Source organism: Megachile rotundata, chromosome 11 (genome assembly GCF_050947335.1).
Source record: "Megachile rotundata isolate GNS110a chromosome 11, iyMegRotu1, whole genome shotgun sequence".
Classification (NCBI taxonomy): Eukaryota; Metazoa; Arthropoda; class Insecta; order Hymenoptera; family Megachilidae; genus Megachile; species Megachile rotundata.
The window spans coordinates 16,292,979-16,310,362 of record NC_134993.1 but is presented as its reverse complement, the minus strand read 5'-3'; the positions used below and the strand labels follow the sequence as shown (position 1 = coordinate 16,310,362).

Here is a 17,384-nt window from a genome sequence, read left to right as displayed (position 1 = left end):
TAATTGATGTACTTGATTTCCCGTTAAATAAATTGTACACATATTTCAACATTTGTTCCAAATAATATCCTAAAATAATTTCCAATTTTCGATAAATAAAAATGCAGCTTGAAATGTAATGTTGCCAATATTACTGTCCCACTTTTTCACTAGTAAATACTCTATCAAAGAGTAGTACTCTTTGACTTTATATAGATTGACAATCACAGCGTAATCTTCTGCTTGAATTGACTGTCAACGAACGTCTGAATATTTATGAACAATACTTCTTTGAATAATTTTATTGTGGCACTTGCAAAATTTAATACAGTAATAAGCAATATGCATACAAAACTTCCTTGTACTTGATCTTGACGGGCAAACTAGAAGTAACGATGATTGAAATAAATGTTGCGTCTTATCCGCGTGTTCCGCACACGTCGTGGCTGGCAACTCGCTTCTTTATAATGATCGTTTGCGATTAATAATGGAAAAACGGAATTTCAGCAACAAGGAAGACCGCCAGGTCCTCCAACACTACGTGGCCAAAGAAAATACCATTCTAACTCGTATATCAGGAGAATGCGAAATAAATATCAATACGTTACGCCTCGGCATGCTCGTCGAAGCAGTCGAAGATTTGGGAGACAGTGCACTAAGAATTCGAGTGATTGATACAACAGGATCAGAAATTTGGCGTGGCACAGAATGGCGTTGTCACAGATTCGATTTGATCCCTGTTTCATCAGAAGTATGGAAATTTCTACCTGCTGTCTTAGTACCTCAAGAAAGGATTCGCTTAGCCAATCACAAACATTTGTGCGAAGAACTTATGAACCTGGTGGTAAATGATACTGTCTGGTATTGTCCTGATCTGCAAGGATACACAAAATATTTAGCTATTATTAAATACATTGGACCTGTGCCACAACTTGGCCAAGGATATTATTTTGGACTTGATTTATTGGTAATTTTGTGTAATGCTTTATGTTCATCAGCAAATATATGTTTTATAACATTGTGCTTTGTAGAAGTACATGTATATATTTTATAATGTATTTATAGGAAGGTCAAGAATCATCTAAAACAGCATCATTAAGTAAAGAATACTTTGTCTCTACTCACTCAGATGGAAGATTTGCTACATTGTGCAATATTTTTCCATTAAAGCCAGAAGGTCCTACAGGTCTTGGAAATGCGGACAGAAGTACAAAAATAAATATTCTGCATACTTAAGTTTACAGAATATTAATTTATTAATACATCTTTAATTTCAGATTTATTTGTGAAAACTGATACAGGAAATAATTACATAAATGATAAAAAGAAATCTGTACTTGATTCTGCACCAGCTGTACAGTTAGAAAGATTCACTGTGTTTGATGACAATAAAAATAATAATAGAGATCAACGATCTCTGCCAAAAGAGTATCTCCAGTCAGCAAAATCACTGACGCTTGAAAATGACAGTAGTATAACTAAAAATACAAATATTCATGGTAATAGCAATAATATAAAAATAAAATTTGAAAGCTTAGCTTCTTGCTGACTTTTGCTAGCTTTCCTAAAAATCCCACGTAGCATGCTTGGCTTTACCCATGCAATGGAGGGAGTTAAGAATAACTGAGGTGGTTAAAAATAGCCACAACTGTTAGCCTCTCATAGTGTTACCGGCAAGCCTTCCGTGTTGTAAACTTATCATAATTTTATTGTAAAATGGCTGCTGCATTGCAAAACATTCCTATTTTTGTATTAGAACACAAGTGGAGCAGTGATATTGAATCAAATGTGTACAGTGATATTGAAGGAACATTTGAACATTCAAGTTCATTGGATTTTAGTAAGGAATAGCAGATATTTACGAGCCCCACTATACTTTTACATTTCGTGTTTATATAGTTTGTCACATCGCGTTACACTATTTCTTCCACGCTTCATATAGTCATTAGTTGTTTATAGAAAGTGTTCTCTTATTAATTTTGTTTGACTCTTATAACAGGTAACACACCCGAAAGAAATGAAAACAAGAAATTCGGACATGTAGAAAATACGGATCTGATTGTGGGCTCCAATGTAAAGGTGCTTCTGGATTCTGATGTACATTATGGGGTTATTCGTTGGATCGGAACACCTCCGGGTATTACCCCTGGCAAACTGATGGCAGCTGTAGAACTAGTAAGTATATATATCATTTAATCAACAAGAATCGAGATTTAAAACACTTAATTCTTCTAATTTTAGGACAACAATCACCCAACAGGTACTGATGGAACATATAAGGATGTAAGATATTTTCATTGCCGACCTCACAGAGCTGTGTTTACGGATCTTGACCAGTGTTCTCATTATGATACAATGGTAAGTATTATTTCAATAATGTTCTGTAAATCTACGACAAAATGCGTAACAAAACGTATATTGTTGCAGATAAAAATAGATGATTCAACGGCATCAGTTTCAGATAATTTCGGTAATATGGAAAGCTCTGTAATCGTCGGTATGGTACGTCCTATTTCCGTGAAAGGAAATTTAGAAAGTATTTGTGGAAAATATCGGGGAATTCAAGGTCATCATAATTCATGCTATTTAGATGCTACTCTTTTCAGCATGTTCACATTTACTAGTGTCTTTGATAATCTCTTATTTAGGTACTTAAACATTATTTACTTTTTATTTATTTTTGTCCAAGTTTTTGTTATAAAACATTTCATATTTCAGGCCGCCAAATGAAAAAGACTGTCCGCAATATGAGGAAGTGCAACGAGTATTACGCGAAGAAATTGTAAATCCACTTAGAAAAAATATGTTTGTTAGAGCTGATCGTGTAATGAAACTTCGAACTTTGTTAGAAAAATTATCATCAGTATCTGGACTTACCAGTGAAGAAAAAGGTTTGTTTCAGAAATATATTTTCACCATAGATATTCTTCAAGTTAAAATTTATTTTAAACTTTTTCAGATCCTGAAGAATTTTTAACATCTCTTGTTGCTCAAATTTTAAATGCTGAACCATTTCTGAAATTAAGTTCTGGGCAAGATGCATATCATTATCAACTTTTTGTTGAGAAAGATGATCATCTGAATCTTCCAACAGTGCAACAGTTATTGGAACAGAGTTTTCTTACAAGTAATATAAGATTAAAAGAAGTTCCTTCGTGTCTTATTATACAAATGCCACGGTTTGGAAAATCATTTAAAATGTATCAGAAAATTCAACCTACATTATTGCTTGATGTAACTGATATAATTGAAGATTGTAAGTATAATAGATATGTTATCATTGATTAATTCTACTGATAATACTGTAATATTTTTATTAAATTTACGTAGCTCCCAGACAGTGTACTGTGTGCGGAAAATTAGCAGAATTTGAATGTAAAGAATGTTACGGAGAATGCGGTGTCGGGCTTGAAAGTATTGCTTTTTGTTTGCAATGTTTAGAAAAGGTGAATTGAACAATAAGTGCACTGAATAAGTTTTGAAATATAGCAGTATAACATGTGGCGATGATAAATCTACTTTTGTAGGTACATCGGCATGAACGAAGAACAAATCATGAACCAAAGAAACTTGTAGTACCAATGGAATTCACCATTTTACAAGAACATTGCCCTGTACCACGATTGTACCTGGAATTATCAGCAGTAGTGTGCATTGAAACATCACACTATGTCTGCTTTGTGAAATGTGGTTCTGGTTCAGAAGCGCCATGGTGTTTTTTTGATTCCATGGCCGACAGAAAAGGTATATATCTCTTTTTTACTAATATTTTAATTTATTCATTTAAAGATTATCTTTACTGTAATTTATTTTCTATCCCTCCTAAGGAGAACAAAATGGTTATAATATACCCGAAATGGTTCCATGTCCTGACTTCCCCTACTGGCTAAGCGAAGAGGGTGGAAATTATCTAACCGAATTAACGGATGATCGTCACCTACCAGAACATGCGAAAAGACTTTTATGCGATGCATATATGTGCATGTATCAGTCCCCTGATGTTATGATGTACAAATAACTTGAATTGCCTGATATAATTAGGTAAGTTAGGTTTAAAATAATTACTTAATAAAAGTAGGTTTGTGCTTGTTTTATTTATTTGATGTACACAAGTTAATCTGGTAAAGGTAAATACTACATAGTAAATACATCTGTTTTTAATGGTGTAAACAGAAAAGTAATGTAGCGTTGAATTATGATTTGTAAAATTTATTCAAATGCTGCAGTCTTAAGGAAACTAAAATAATACGTGTATTATAGAAGTCACTTCAAAATTAGTGTTTTTAATCAAAATTTAATTATCTAATTCGAGCATAGTGTTATCTTTTTTTTGTAATTCGTAGTTATATATGTATATATAAGTGTATATAATATATATTCATCAGTGACATAAAATTAAATTTGTATTCAATTATGAAAGTTCTAAAAAAATCTACTATGCTTTTGTAAAGTTTACATACTATACGATCTTTTTTATAAATTCGAAATTATTTCGATAGATCGATTGAGAATCTTCGTTCAAAACAATGAATATAATAACACATTGAATGTAACAACACATAAATTAGGAGCGTGTATATCTATTAAAAAATTCTACGCATATATGAAACATTGAAAAAATGTAGTTTTATACTAAAAGTTTATAGATACGACAAAAACATTTTGTGACTGACGGTTTTTAGTAAAGAGCACAAACAGCTAACAAATCGTTCCGTAACTTAAAAATATAATGACTAGGATTCAAAAGTTAATGCTGCACTTTTAAATCTACTATTGCTCTACTAATTTTGTACTCCCATTTTTATAGTACGGATTAGAAATGTTTTACTTTTATTCTTATTGCCATGGTGATTTAACAGAGATCTAAAAGGCTAACTTAGTACAACATCAATTTAAAAATCCGCTAAGTTTGTTGCTTTTGAATTTAAACAGTAAGAAGATTGCCACAGATACATCATACGCGAATATTTATATCTGAAAGAAAATTCATATAGTTCTTAGACATAAAAATTTGGTTAACACGTAGCTGATTTATACTCTTGAAGTATATTGAACAATAACATTATATATAAAAATGATGAATTTCCAAGAAAAGAATAAGATTCTGATATATTTCAAACTTATTCTTCTGTTTGATTTTTTTGGACTATAGTTAAACTTTTATACTACGCCAAAATCTAAGAAGGGAAACGATAGAATTTTCTATTAGAAGTATTGAATTTTAAACAAATATCACTGCAAAAGAAGATATATACAATCATGAAAGTTAAGATGTATCATTGTACATAATATGTAATAGGTGAAACTGAATGTTCACTGATGCCTTTGTATGGCAGAACTAATAAAGACAATGATAAAGTTTGTAAATGTGTATTTATAAATTTAGTATCTTTCTTCGTCTTCATCCATGGCAAAATCACTGCCCACTCCAGAATCTAGCACATAGAGAGGACTGTAAAAAAAATATAAAAACATGTTTTAAAATGGCGCATAAAGGAGTAGATTTAAACGACCTATATACTTACTTTATTGCTCTGCATGGGAAAAACACAATGCGCTTTAATTTCTTATTGTAGAAGAAATAATTAAACGACCACAGGCATCCATCTTCTCCAAATGGATCAGATACAAAGTCTGGATTATAACTAAAACGTTTTCGTATTTTTAATTTATTTAGTGTGTTCTGCACATTACTTATATGAAAGTATTAAATACAAAATATTGAATAGAATTTATCGACGTATCTAATAGAGCAATAGAACACACTGAGTTAGAAATATATACCTATAAATATCACATTCGCTTAATGATATTTCATCATCAATAGCGGCCCAAAGTGCTGTTCGGAGAGTGCGATAATGATCTCCCGCCGTTGCGCTTAAATTACTGTCTACAGCATTCATCACCCATTGCAAGCTTGGTTCTTTACTGAATTCGTGGCTCTTAGCATCAGAGAAATCATAATCTGGGTGAAAAGCTGAATTTAAAGTGGCAATCAAATAGAATAACGTTTTCCTACTGATTGTGTCACACAGTGGGCCATCTTCGTCGCCGGAAACGCTACGACTGCATACATAAAAACATAAGAAGATTGTTATTAAATTAATGTACAGGTAACAAAAATAATCAAAAAGTAAATATAGGCTTCTTACAATAATTGATTTTGTTTTTTTTTTCTTTTTCATTGTAATATATTTTATTTTATAAGTAAAAGAATAATATCTTATTTTTTATGTATTTGTAATGATTTATATTGATCCTGAAACTTTTAGTACCTAAAGTATCCTTGAGCAGGTGACGTTCCCAAAGATGTTTGTGGTGGTGATAGTGCTTGAAGATCATGTGGAGTGAAACCTTGTTCAGCATTGAAACGTTTATACAGCTGTTTGTCATTTCCAGCCATTTTGCAAGAGTAACTCTCTATTCTGGAAATAGAATTTGGCATTTATTATCGCATAACAGCTTCTGAATAATCTGATAGACATTGATCCAATCATCTCACCTGCCTATTATTTTGCTGTCTCCAGTTTTGATGGACAAGGCACTGTTTATAGCTTCGAAACGTGTACTTTCAAGCAACTTCATCTTGCCAAGAACAGTGGTTTTCCTTACATCAGATAAACAGGGTGTCTCTGTACTGAATACTCTTGGTGCATCTCCTATCGGAACGCTTTTGTCATTAATACTCCATTACGTTGCACAGGAGTCGATGACCTTTAGCGTACTTCTTGACAAAACTTGGCCTCGTTTCTCAGTCGCACAGCCAAGATAGTTCAATATAATCGAAAGGTTAAAAAATTTCTACTACTTCGAAGACTTATCGAGTCTTTGTACATTTTTTTTATGTATATGAAAATTCCTTTCCTCTTTGAGTGTACGAAATTAATCGTGGACGTTATGATTTTTCCCGCGGCGCCGAACTTGTACATCACAGATCTCTAATTAAAGATATCAAGACGAATTTACCGTCTGCGTATAGTCCCGATTTCAGCAATCGGTCCTTGGATCAAGCTTTAGCCGTGACGAGTTGTTGCCTTCTTGCACCGCGCGAATGACGTGCAGGCGTAAAGAGAGGGAAACGGTGTAAAGGACGGACGACTACCCTTGAGAAACAAAAGACACCGTTTCTCCGACCAAAAATTTACGCTAAACAGAAAGTTCGCCGGTGAACGTTTCACGAAGATAAGAAAAAATGATAGATCAGAATCTTTTGTCAGAAGTCAGCCAAACAAAGCGATAAACAACCTTTACACGTCCGCTACTGACAAAAACAATCCATAATCACGGACATTGTTGTCACTATCACTTCAAGTATCACGATCACTGTCAAAGAAAAACACCCAAAATCCGACCAAACTACGATGCAGTAATCAAAGATAATACAAACTTCAATCTTTCTTTACCCCTATTTCGCACCGTTTACTAACTATTTGTGTTCTCGATGTCAGTACACCTATATGCAACAGCGAATATATACGTGACAGAAATAGCACAGCGAAGCGTCTTAAACTTCTCTCTCTTTAATTATCTTGCTCTCCCTTTTGCTCTTTTTACTTCGTTCCCCCTCTGGTGGTAACCCCTTGCTAACATTTGTTAGTGTGTAAGTACATATGTGTATTTTGTTCAACCAATGGGAAAGCAATGATAAGAATGTGTGTGTACAGAACGCGTTGCAGCATATCACGTACGCAACTTTGAATGTGTCCATGGTTGTATATATGTGTACTCTATTTCGCGGGTAATGGAACCTCCGAATAACCAGATTTCGATTATTTCTGCGCAGGTTGGTTCTGATAGGTTCTAGGAAGATTCGTAATTAACATTAACGCGCAAGCGCTCTTACGATTAAGACGCTAGATTTATATACTTAGTAGCCTTTTATTTTATCGACAAAATTAAAAAATTTCCAAAAATTTAAAATCCTAATGTTCCCAAATTTTTCAAATTCTCTCATTCTATATATTACTATCCACTCTATGTATATAATACTAGCAAAAGAACAGACTAGTGGGGTCTCCCCACCAAGCAGCTTTCCAAGCTCAGTCGAGCTGCGCGAAAAGGATCCGATCATCTGTGAAATAAAATACATACAATTTAACTCTGGTTGCGTACTCGGTTTATTTCTAACCTTGCATAATGCTGACAGGAATTCGAATTTACTGGTAAAATGTCAAAACGTTGGGGTAGCGACTATGTGGTCACGGAGCATCGCGATTTACAGGCACGTTGTTTTATGAAATAGAAATGTATTCCTACAATAGCTTCATGAAATGATTCGTTTATTTTTTATTCATTATAATAATTGAGTGTTCTTAACTATTCAATTATCTTTATCATTCGTAGGCTAATACTATGGCCGTGGACGCGACTGGCAATTACGTATTACTTGCTGGGTAAGAAATTATGAATACAAAGACTGTTTACTTTATACAGGCTTTTTTTTAATGTGTCTGTCTTTCTCACATGTTTGTAGACGTCGGTATTTCGCAGTGAAACATCTAGATGAAGGTGCTGATACCTTAAAAAAATTTCAAAGACAAAGCAAATACGAAGTTGGCTCGGCTGAATGGAATCCTACAAGTACAAATTCTCACCTGTGTGCTGTATCGGTAAGAAATTGAGTATTATGTATTTCAAGCATATATCATAAAATGTTTATTTAAACTTTGATTGTAGAGTAATACACGTATCGAAATATTATCTCTTAATGGAGTTGGCTGTTATGACTTACAAACAACAAATAGTCTTAAAGCACATACAAGAGTAGTAAGTGACTTAAACTGGCATCCTAAGGAACCAGATATTGTTGCTTCTTGTAGTATTGATACATTTATACATATTTGGGATGTAAGGGATCAAAGAAGGCCTTGTTTATCTTTGTCTGCAGTAGGTAAATATACTTTGGGATACTTAAGAAGTTGATAAAAAGCTATTGTTCTAAACATTTGAATGTAATTATAAATGACCATGTTACAGCTGGTTCTTCCCAAGTAAGATGGAATGCTTTATCTCCTAACATGTTAGCTACGGCTCATGATGGGGACATTAAAATATGGGATCAACGAAAAGGAAATAGCCCTATGCAGTATATAGCTGCTCACTTAACAAAAGTGAATATTTCTGTTCTATTTGACAACATCATTACAATAATTATTTACACCAAAGTTATTTTAGATACATGGTTTAGATTGGTGTCCATTCCAACAAAATCAACTGGCTACTTCTAGTCAAGATTGTACAGTGAAAATCTTTGATATTAGTAATCCACGTAGAGCAGAGAGCATTTTGACAACAAATTCACCAGTGTGGAGGGCTAGATATACGGTAAAAATAACATTCTATTTAATGAAATTTAATTTTATTTGTAATTATAAAAGTTAAATCATCCACAGCCATTTGGGGAGGGATTGGTAACAATAGTAGTACCGCAATTACGACGAGGAGAGAATAGTCTGTTATTATGGAACATAACGAACCTCAGTGCACCTATTTATACTTTTGTAGGACATACTGATGTTGTTCTTGAGTTTCAATGGAGGCATCAAAAATTAGAAAATAGTGATTTTGAATTGATTACTTGGTCAAAAGATCAATGTTTAAGGATATATAAAATTGATCCCATTTTAAAAAAAGTAGGTGTATATATATGTACATATTACATAATAAACGGTAACTATTGTTTGTATAAAAATAATCTAGAACAATAACATTTTAGTTATGTGGACATGGCATAGATGATAATACATCTATTTATACTCAGTATTCTGAAGATAATAATATAAGTGCGTATATTTTGCTTGTAAATATAGTACATTTTTTGTAGTCAAAATTTTAACTAATTAATATGTGCTTTTGATTTAGGAACATTACAATCCGTCCAGCAACTGCAACTTAACGATACTCAAAATGATCGCGAAGTGAGTTGTATAACAACAAAAGTAGATGAACCGACATTGAATTCTGAATCAGATACATATATCGAAAATAATAAAGAAATATCGTCTCCTACACAACCAAAGACCTTGCAGCAAGAATTCTCTTTGATAAATATGAATATACCCAATATAGAGGTAATATAACATGATATAACAGTATAAATATATGAGAATAAACGTTTCTATTATTTTAGGTTAATGAAATGGATGCTGTAGAACGTAGTTGTACTGTAACAGCATCCAACAAAAGTTACAATGTGATATTAAAAGTAAATTTCCCTCCAAATTATCCATACAGTGCACAACCCACATTTCAGTTTTGTCCTGGAACAACAATTGATAATACAACAATGACGAAATTATTAAAAGTTTTAAAACAGACTGCTCAGCAGCGTGTTAAAAAGAACAGATCATGTTTAGAACCCTGCCTTAGACAATTAATTACAACTTTAGAGCAAGTAAAGATAAAACTTATTTTTCGTCATATGGTTGACGTTCGTTTTGAATAATAGTTTTTCTATTTCTGTAGACATGTAAAAAGGACGAAAATGAAAGTAGTCATTTAGGATACGACATTCAGGATAATGCAAATTTCTTAGGTTCTTCTAACATATACACTAATTATCAAGATGCCAATATACCGTTTCCTAGAACTTCTGGTGCTAAATTTTGTTGTGTGGGTATGTAAACAAAATCGTAAAAATGATCAAATAATTTGTGTACTGGGGCTCAATTCAATGTTTCAATAGGAATACTTGTATGTTTTGGTCGCGCTTCGTACACCAGAAGGTCATCAATGAAACCTGAAAATACCACACCTAGAGCACTTTCTGCTTTAGGAAATGGGATTGGCAATGGAGAACACTTTATACACATGTATTCGAACTCCTATGTACAGTCGAATGATAACATTCCTATAAGTTCGTTTTATTTTCAAGATCGTGTAAGTGGTAGTGACTTTGATGAAGATCATGAAAGTGTAAGATATTTACCAATGCTGCTTAACATTATACAAAGAGATGTTTTGAAATTCACAGAAAATAAGTCGAGGATTACACAATACGAACAGAATGACCTACAGGTCATGTTGTAAAAATTATCATTTTATGGTAATAATATATGATGCCTCGTCATTATTTTTCGTTAACAAAGAGCTAGCTGAGAAATATGTGTAAGTGCAATGAATAATTTTATATTTCATGTGTAATTGCTGCATATCTTTTTTATTATAAGATCTTTTAATCTTGTTTGATTCGTAGCATTAATATTACTGACATCCCAGCAATGTGTCAATATAATGCAAATATTGCCGCGGCACTAGAACGTCCAGATTTAGTTCAGGCATGGTGTTTGGCTGCTCTCGTTATTTCACAGCCAGTTGCGAACGTGGGACAAAATTCTTGTCAGTCACCTGATATCGATGCCCCATGGCCTTTACATCCTTTTGGTCAAAATTTGATTCATTCCTTGTAAGTAATAAAGAAATTATTTATATTGTTGTGCACATATGATCATAGTTATTTATCATTTATCCTAGGATACAGCATTATGCCAATCAGTCAGATATTCAAATGGCAGGTATGCTGAGTTGTGCATTTAGTTATCGTTCGGAAAATCCTGATATTTCTCAAACACGACTAAGTAGCAAATCTATCAACGTTAGTGTAAGTATGTTATATTCATACGTGAGTGTTGAGTTCTAGCATGGTCTAGCACGAGCACTATTTTTATAGTATCATTAAAAACTGATGTGTGTTAAATGTCTTGATCATTTGTCTTCTGTTCATAAAACATGTTGAACATCTCGATATTCAAGGTTACTTTTTAAATATAATCATTTATTCGTGTTTCGATGTTAGCCTATTCGAATCGCAGTATATCACATCTTTCATACTCAGCACGCAACTCTTTCAGTGCATGAGAAATAATTGAACAATGTAAATACGATCTGCTGTTGCGATACGACGGTATCATATGCGTTATCTATACCATAAAAGCGAGACATATATTACAGATCTATAAATGTATAAAAAAGATCTCAAAGTAAACTGCATCATAATAATTAAGACGTATTCAGAGAAGTTTTCCTACTTCACTATCTGTGTTTGTAAATCGAAAAGGCATACTATACCGACGTAATCTGCTGTTTCATTTCATTACTCTCTTTATAAATTTTTCGAAGTTACCAGATAATTGATACAATGTTATCTTTGTTATAGAGGCTTTCTACAGGAAAGTGGTGGTTGAAGGTAAGGCATGGTTTCCGAATTTTCTAAGTTTGTGCGTGTTTGAAATGTTTGATTCTTAGGGTTCACTTATCATGATGATATTTGTTACTGCCTTACAGCATCGGACTGGAAGTGTCGTGATATCACAAAGCATGCAGGTTTGGCCAATGCCTGATTTTAAAATGCCAAACTTTTTAATGTTGTATCTAATTGTTTTACAGTATTCTGACTAATACTATTTAGTAGTTGGTAGTAACTAATTATATGTGATGTACTGTTTGTTGTGATAATGTTTCAATTTTATACAGAAGACAAACATCTTTGCGCAGAAAGTGATCAGAGACATATTGTTCATCTTGTTAATTATGTATATTATGTTTTTGATGTTAATTTCAACATAACATGTTAAGCTATAATATATTATGCCTTATATATTTTTTTAGCCTGGTGGTTCGCCGTATCATACAATTCACTTAGCGGATACCACATTGGAAGGATGGAACTTTCAGAATTTGAAACAACACCGATCGAACTCGTGGTCTGATTCATTAGATGATTTAAAGTTAATTCAAGATTCGTTTGGGGATTCTGTAAAAAGTATTAGGTATAAGATTAAATTCCATTCCTATCATAGTATGAAGTAAGAACCTATATCAACACCAGTTTTGCAGATTGCTCGACGAAAAATATACTACTCTTTACGATGGATACAAAAAAGCATATGCAGAAGTATTACATAGATGGAGACTATTGGATGCGCGTGCACAAGTATTAAAACACGTGAGTGCAACTCCGTTGGACACGCACAAAGGTGTTGAGTTTCAAAGCGAGTGCCAAATGTGTGGTAAAGTTAGCAGAGGACCTCAATGTATAAGCTGCAAACGATTAGCTTTAGAATGTGTAATTTGTCATATTTCCGTGAGAGGTATATTGAGTCTTAGTTATGAATATTTCACACTTCCTTTTTTTGAGAAAATTCAATTTAAAATACATTATGTTCAGGTCCAAGTAACTTCTGTGTTTTCTGTGGACATGGAGGACACACACAGCATTTAGCAAAATGGTTCAGTAGCGAAACACTATGTCCAACAGGCTGTGGATGCTATTGCTTACAGGAAAGTTCTACCTTATTAAAATTGTAAATAAAAAAAAATAAGAAGTGTACATAATCGCGATGAAAAGTAATGAATGTTATGACAGGATAATAAACATGTCTTTTTCTTTAAAGTCTGTTGCAAATTTGGGGCTTTATTTCATTTACAGCTAACTTCATAAAATCATCTTTTATATTACATTCTTTTTATCGTTTTTTTACTCGTCAAAATCTTCTGCGTCATAACCGGGAGAAATGTCTGTTTCTTCCAATTCATCCATGTTTGGTATTTCTTGGTTATCGTCTGAAGGAACAACTATTTCTTTTGTACTATCTGATACTGAGCTCTTATCTTCTGAAGTTACGTCTCCATTACACGGTATTTCTGTTGTATCAGTTGAAGTTGTTCCTAAAAATATTCTTTCCAGCTCTGCCATATCAGCTGCAAGGGGAATAACACATAAAAAGCATTATGTACATTACAAAAATGATAGCAAAATGTACCGGCGTTGCGTCGAAGTCTTTCACAACGCATACGGGCTTCTCTAGCAGGCCTCTCTCTCTCTTCTTCTTCTCGTAACTTATTTTCTATCACAGTATATTTTCTCTTCTGAACGATACCGTAAATTATGCCACTAACTAACAGCGTCCATCTAGCTAGCTGAAAATACTAATTGTTCTGCTTATACGAAAAGAGGCCTCAATAAACTTTATACCGGGTAATATTACCTTTAGCAAAGGTCTAACTTCTAATGGAGGAGTGGTAACATTTTTTTGTTCCATTTCAAAGAAACTGACTCGTAAACAAATTCCTTTTATTTAAAAACGATAGCTGCATCTACGCAAGTTTGTAGACATTAAAAAAGTAGTACTACAAAATACAGTTCCTGCGTTGGCGTTGATCGATTGAACAGAACACTTGACAATCGAGTGATGTTAATAAATGAATGACTAACAGATTAACGGCCGATAATGCAAATCGAAACACTATCGCCGGCACATTTTAATTACATAGATAGAAGTACATATGAGCCATTAGGTGTTCAGCGACTAATATCGATAATGGTCCGCCTTGTAAGGCCCTTCTACAGGTACGCCAAGATATTTGCTTTGTTCTTCTGATAATTTTGTTAGTTTCACGCCAAGATGATTCAAATGCAACGCTGCAACCTCTTCGTCCAATTTCTTTGGCAGCATATAAACACCGACTGGATAGGATTCGGTCTTAGTCCACAGTTCTATCTGCGCCAAAACTTGGTTTGTGAATGAGTTGCTCATCACGAAACTGGAATGTCCAGTCGCGCATCCAAGATTAACTAAACGGCCCTCTGCTAGGAGAATGATGTGTCTGAAACGGGAGAATCGAACGTGAAGCTGAAGCGATGGATGACCTATCCTGTTTAAATGATTATTCACATATTTTTTGCAACAGGTGATTGTTTAATGAATGACTGTTCTTTTTGAAGTTTTGTTAAACCATAAATATGAGCAGTCACTACATATTCATTGCCCACCTTCCATTTTTCAGCGTGTATCTGTCTACTTGTGGCTTGACATTCACTTTCTCGACAGCGTTCTTTTCCAGCCACGTAACATCGATCTCACAGTCAAAGTGACCAATATTACAAACAATAGCATCCTCTGGCATGTTTATAAAGTGGTTACCCATTATGATGTCTTTGCATCCTGTAGTGGTAACGTATATTTGTCCTTTATTTGATGCCTCTTCCATTGTAGTCACCTAAGAAGAACATGCAATAATCTGTTCAAGGAGTAACCCACATTGGAAGTTTCAGGATCCTTTAGTCTGAATTCTGAAAGCATTAGTTATCACCTCGTATCCTTCCATGGCTGCTTGTAAAGCGTTAATAGGATCAATTTCGGTGATAATCACACGTCCACCAAGTGCTCTGAGACTTTGAGCACATCCTTTTCCAACATCTCCATAACCAGCAACCACACAGACCTTTCCAGCGATCATAACGTCTGTTGCCCGCTTGATACCATCGATTAATGACTCTCTGCATCCATACAAATTATCGAACTTGCTCTGCTCGACAGAAGGGAATCATATAGAATCCAGGGATATACTCGGAGAATGATGTATGACGAACCTTTGTTACTGAATCGTTCACGTTTATCGCTGGGACCTTCAGTGTGCCTTCTTTCAACATCTTGTACAGATTGTGAACGCCTGTAGTGGTCTCTTCGGAAATGCCTCGACAGTTTTCCAAGTATTGTGGGAACTTATTGTGAACTAAATTGGTCAAATCACCTCCATCGTCGAGGATCAAGTTTAACGGTTGACCGTCTTTAAAGACAAGGGTTTGCTCTATACACCATAGGTACTCCTCGTCGGTTTCACCTTTCCACGCATACACAGGGATCCCTGCTTTTGCAATAGCAGCTGCCGCATGATCTTGCGTGCTGAATATGTTGCACGACGACCATTGCACCTAGTGAAGGAGCGGTAACGTATCAGTAATCACGGTAACCCCTGTTGAGTGTGCATCAAGTGTTTCCAATGAGTAAGCAGTATGATGGCAATGGATGTCTGTGTAACGTTGAAACATGGAGAAGTTGTTTCTGAGGTGTAACATCCAGGTTTGATATTGTATGATAAGTTTAAGAATCCAATACAATGTTTTGTGAAGTTTGATTATAAATAAGGATAGATTATATATATAGTTCAGTGTTGAACTAAGGTCAAAGTATTGTATACATAAATAAAAAATATGTCAATAACACATGATTTTTGTTCAAATTGGTAGAAAAAATTGCAAGTATATTTTGTTGTTAGGGTAACTTCTTTTTTATTTTGTACAAAGGAAGAATGTGTTGCATTACAATGAAAGAGAAACACTCTTGTTGCATTATCTGATCTAAATTCCTATTGAAAAAAAAGATTCTACGTATTTTCAATGTCTGATACAATTGTAAACGGATCTTACGAAAGATGCGAGGTCATGATCCTACAAGATAAGATTTCGTTGACGTGTAAATGCGATTTATTTGTGTCATTTCTTTTTACGAACAAGATAAATGTTCATCATAAGTTGAAATAAAAGATTAGGAGAACAATTCGCATTATCACAGATAAAGAAACATGTATTCATAAAATTGTCATAATACGAATCGAACGATTAATCTGAATCGTACCGATAAAAAATGCGCGCGAAATCTTCCGATACGAATAAAAATTAAAAACTTACCTCGGCACCAAGTTCAATGAGGGTTTCAATAAGTACTGCAGTCTGCACCGTCATGTGAAGACATCCGGCAATTCGTGCACCTTTTAAAATCTTTTCAGGACCATATTTCTTCCTAATAGCCATCAATCCTGGCATTTCGTGTTCTGCCAAAGTGATTTCTTTCCGTCCCCATTCCGCCAACGACAAATCAGCTACGATTAATAAAAAAATTGTTTGTTAATTTATTAATCAATTAATTTTTTATTGCTTTATAAGCAAACTGTCAAATAAAATTAACAAAATTATTTAACAATCGATTTTACTGAGACAATGATTTGAATTTTCGTACGCACATCAATGATGGCGCTTACGACACACTTTCAATTGTTTCGTGATTGCGGTTCAATCAAATTTGGGTTTGAATTAATGAATTTTTTATTAAATTCTATTGTGCGAGATCGTTTTAGATAAAATCAATGTCAATATGCGTTGCAAAGACTTTTTTTGACAAACACATGGTCGTGTAGGTTAATCATCGTTTATCGTCGTATTAGATTCTTTCAATTTTGTAATTTAATTCACAATTAATTGTCCATAAATATTTTAACACGCTCTTTGCTATTCTTCCCATGTATTGTACGAGAAATGGCATCTTTAAATACCATAAAATAAGTTTACGACTTTTGCTCCAAATCAACGACCATGTGCTGAGTAATGTAACTCGGAATTTGTTCATGATTTTAGTACTTACCCACTTTGAATGCAGGTTTAGTAGACATTTTTGTTAATTGAGAAATAACCGTTCCGAAAAAACGAAGTTATGTTATAAATCAGGATTAGGAACGAAACACAATCCTACGAACTACTTTTCCGCCGGCGAGTTGCGGTAAAACTAGTTTTGAGGTGCAAAGCGACTGTGAATCGTGGCCCGTAACTACTTGCTGGTCACGTGAGTAGA

General features: G+C 34.0%; 5 protein-coding genes across 10 annotated transcripts; 2 read left to right on the top strand and 3 right to left on the bottom strand.

Annotated features, from left to right (window-relative positions):
* The first annotated feature begins 159 nt into the window (after nt 1-159).
* Nucleotides 160-5,346, top strand: CYLD (ubiquitin carboxyl-terminal hydrolase CYLD). 3 transcript variants are annotated; one of them, XM_012295739.2, is made up of 13 exons: nt 160-946; nt 1,045-1,186; nt 1,257-1,478; nt 1,736-1,819; nt 1,979-2,154; nt 2,221-2,337; nt 2,407-2,627; nt 2,698-2,870; nt 2,939-3,235; nt 3,310-3,425; nt 3,507-3,723; nt 3,807-4,020; nt 5,132-5,346. In XM_012295739.2, exons 1-12 carry the CDS (start codon nt 467-469, stop codon nt 3,995-3,997), a joined length of 2,436 nt encoding a protein of 811 aa, XP_012151129.2. In that variant the 5' UTR covers nt 160-466; the 3' UTR covers nt 3,998-4,020; nt 5,132-5,346. The 3 variants fall into 3 exon arrangements, with proteins under 3 accessions (XP_012151129.2, XP_012151128.2, XP_003707793.2); XM_012295738.2 differs by having other exon boundaries at nt 3,807-5,346; XM_003707745.3 differs by lacking the exon at nt 1,736-1,819 and having other exon boundaries at nt 162-946; nt 3,807-5,346.
* Nucleotides 4,055-7,490, bottom strand: Maf1 (repressor of RNA polymerase III transcription Maf1). Its single transcript, XM_003707744.3, has 5 exons — nt 6,482-7,490; nt 6,255-6,404; nt 5,764-6,045; nt 5,505-5,624; nt 4,055-5,431 (listed from the first exon to the last, which is right to left on the bottom strand). The coding sequence occupies exons 1-5, from the start codon at nt 6,562-6,564 to the stop codon at nt 5,362-5,364; spliced, it is 705 nt and encodes a 234-aa protein (XP_003707792.1). The 5' UTR covers nt 6,565-7,490; the 3' UTR covers nt 4,055-5,361.
* A 437-nt stretch (nt 7,491-7,927) lies between these two features.
* Wdr59 (WD repeat domain 59) lies at nt 7,928-13,369 on the top strand. Of its 4 annotated transcripts, none has more exons than XM_012295743.2 (19): nt 7,928-8,200; nt 8,323-8,372; nt 8,453-8,588; nt 8,656-8,869; nt 8,956-9,089; nt 9,154-9,303; nt 9,372-9,611; nt 9,695-9,761; nt 9,841-10,049; nt 10,109-10,372; nt 10,444-10,594; nt 10,664-10,857; nt 10,952-11,085; nt 11,174-11,383; nt 11,452-11,578; nt 12,134-12,163; nt 12,586-12,746; nt 12,814-13,067; nt 13,145-13,369. In XM_012295743.2, the coding sequence occupies exons 1-19, from the start codon at nt 8,147-8,149 to the stop codon at nt 13,282-13,284; spliced, it is 2,919 nt and encodes a 972-aa protein (XP_012151133.1). In that variant the 5' UTR covers nt 7,928-8,146; the 3' UTR covers nt 13,285-13,369. The 4 variants fall into 4 exon arrangements, with proteins under 4 accessions (XP_012151133.1, XP_012151131.1, XP_012151132.1 ...); XM_012295741.2 differs by having other exon boundaries at nt 10,664-10,893; XM_012295742.2 differs by lacking the exon at nt 12,134-12,163 and having other exon boundaries at nt 10,664-10,893.
* Nucleotide 13,370: 1 nt separating this feature from the next.
* On the bottom strand, nt 13,371-14,104 carry LOC143265361 (uncharacterized). Its single transcript, XM_076537018.1, has 3 exons — nt 13,965-14,104; nt 13,740-13,896; nt 13,371-13,677 (listed from the first exon to the last, which is right to left on the bottom strand). The coding sequence occupies exons 1-3, from the start codon at nt 14,016-14,018 to the stop codon at nt 13,454-13,456; spliced, it is 435 nt and encodes a 144-aa protein (XP_076393133.1). The 5' UTR covers nt 14,019-14,104; the 3' UTR covers nt 13,371-13,453.
* On the bottom strand, nt 14,034-17,350 carry Ahcy (adenosylhomocysteinase). The gene is made up of 6 exons (XM_012295745.2): nt 17,178-17,350; nt 16,448-16,638; nt 15,350-15,691; nt 15,070-15,285; nt 14,750-14,976; nt 14,034-14,583 (listed from the first exon to the last, which is right to left on the bottom strand). Exons 1-6 carry the CDS (start codon nt 17,203-17,205, stop codon nt 14,286-14,288), a joined length of 1,302 nt encoding a protein of 433 aa, XP_012151135.2. The 5' UTR covers nt 17,206-17,350; the 3' UTR covers nt 14,034-14,285.
* Between the last annotated feature and the right edge of the window lie 34 nt (nt 17,351-17,384).

Coding starts and splice junctions, on each gene's coding strand:
- CYLD (XM_012295739.2), top strand. CDS start 467: ATGGAAAAACGGAATTTCAGCAACAAGGAAGACCGCCAGGTCCTCCAA. Junction 1,479..1,735: donor TAAAAATACAAATATTCATG/GTAATAGCAATA, acceptor TTTTTGTATTAG/AACACAAGTGGAGCAGTGAT. Junction 2,871..2,938: donor ACTTACCAGTGAAGAAAAAG/GTTTGTTTCAGA, acceptor AAACTTTTTCAG/ATCCTGAAGAATTTTTAACA.
- Maf1 (XM_003707744.3), bottom strand. CDS start 6,564: ATGAAGTTGCTTGAAAGTACACGTTTCGAAGCTATAAACAGTGCCTTG. Junction 6,046..6,254: donor CCTGCTCAAGGATACTTTAG/GTACTAAAAGTT, acceptor TTATGTATGCAG/TCGTAGCGTTTCCGGCGACG. Junction 5,432..5,504: donor TTCCCATGCAGAGCAATAAA/GTAAGTATATAG, acceptor TTTTTTTTACAG/TCCTCTCTATGTGCTAGATT.
- Wdr59 (XM_012295741.2), top strand. CDS start 8,147: ATGTCAAAACGTTGGGGTAGCGACTATGTGGTCACGGAGCATCGCGAT. Junction 8,589..8,655: donor CTCACCTGTGTGCTGTATCG/GTAAGAAATTGA, acceptor CTTTGATTGTAG/AGTAATACACGTATCGAAAT. Junction 9,762..9,840: donor TTCTGAAGATAATAATATAA/GTGCGTATATTT, acceptor CTTTTGATTTAG/GAACATTACAATCCGTCCAG.
- LOC143265361 (XM_076537018.1), bottom strand. CDS start 14,018: ATGGAACAAAAAAATGTTACCACTCCTCCATTAGAAGTTAGACCTTTG. Junction 13,897..13,964: donor AAGTTAGACCTTTGCTAAAG/GTAATATTACCC, acceptor TAGTATTTTCAG/CTAGCTAGATGGACGCTGTT. Junction 13,678..13,739: donor AAGACTTCGACGCAACGCCG/GTACATTTTGCT, acceptor TTCCCCTTGCAG/CTGATATGGCAGAGCTGGAA.
- Ahcy (XM_012295745.2), bottom strand. CDS start 17,205: ATGTCTACTAAACCTGCATTCAAAGTGG. Junction 15,286..15,349: donor TGAACGATTCAGTAACAAAG/GTTCGTCATACA, acceptor TCTGTCGAGCAG/AGCAAGTTCGATAATTTGTA. Junction 14,977..15,069: donor CAGCCATGGAAGGATACGAG/GTGATAACTAAT, acceptor TGTTCTTCTTAG/GTGACTACAATGGAAGAGGC.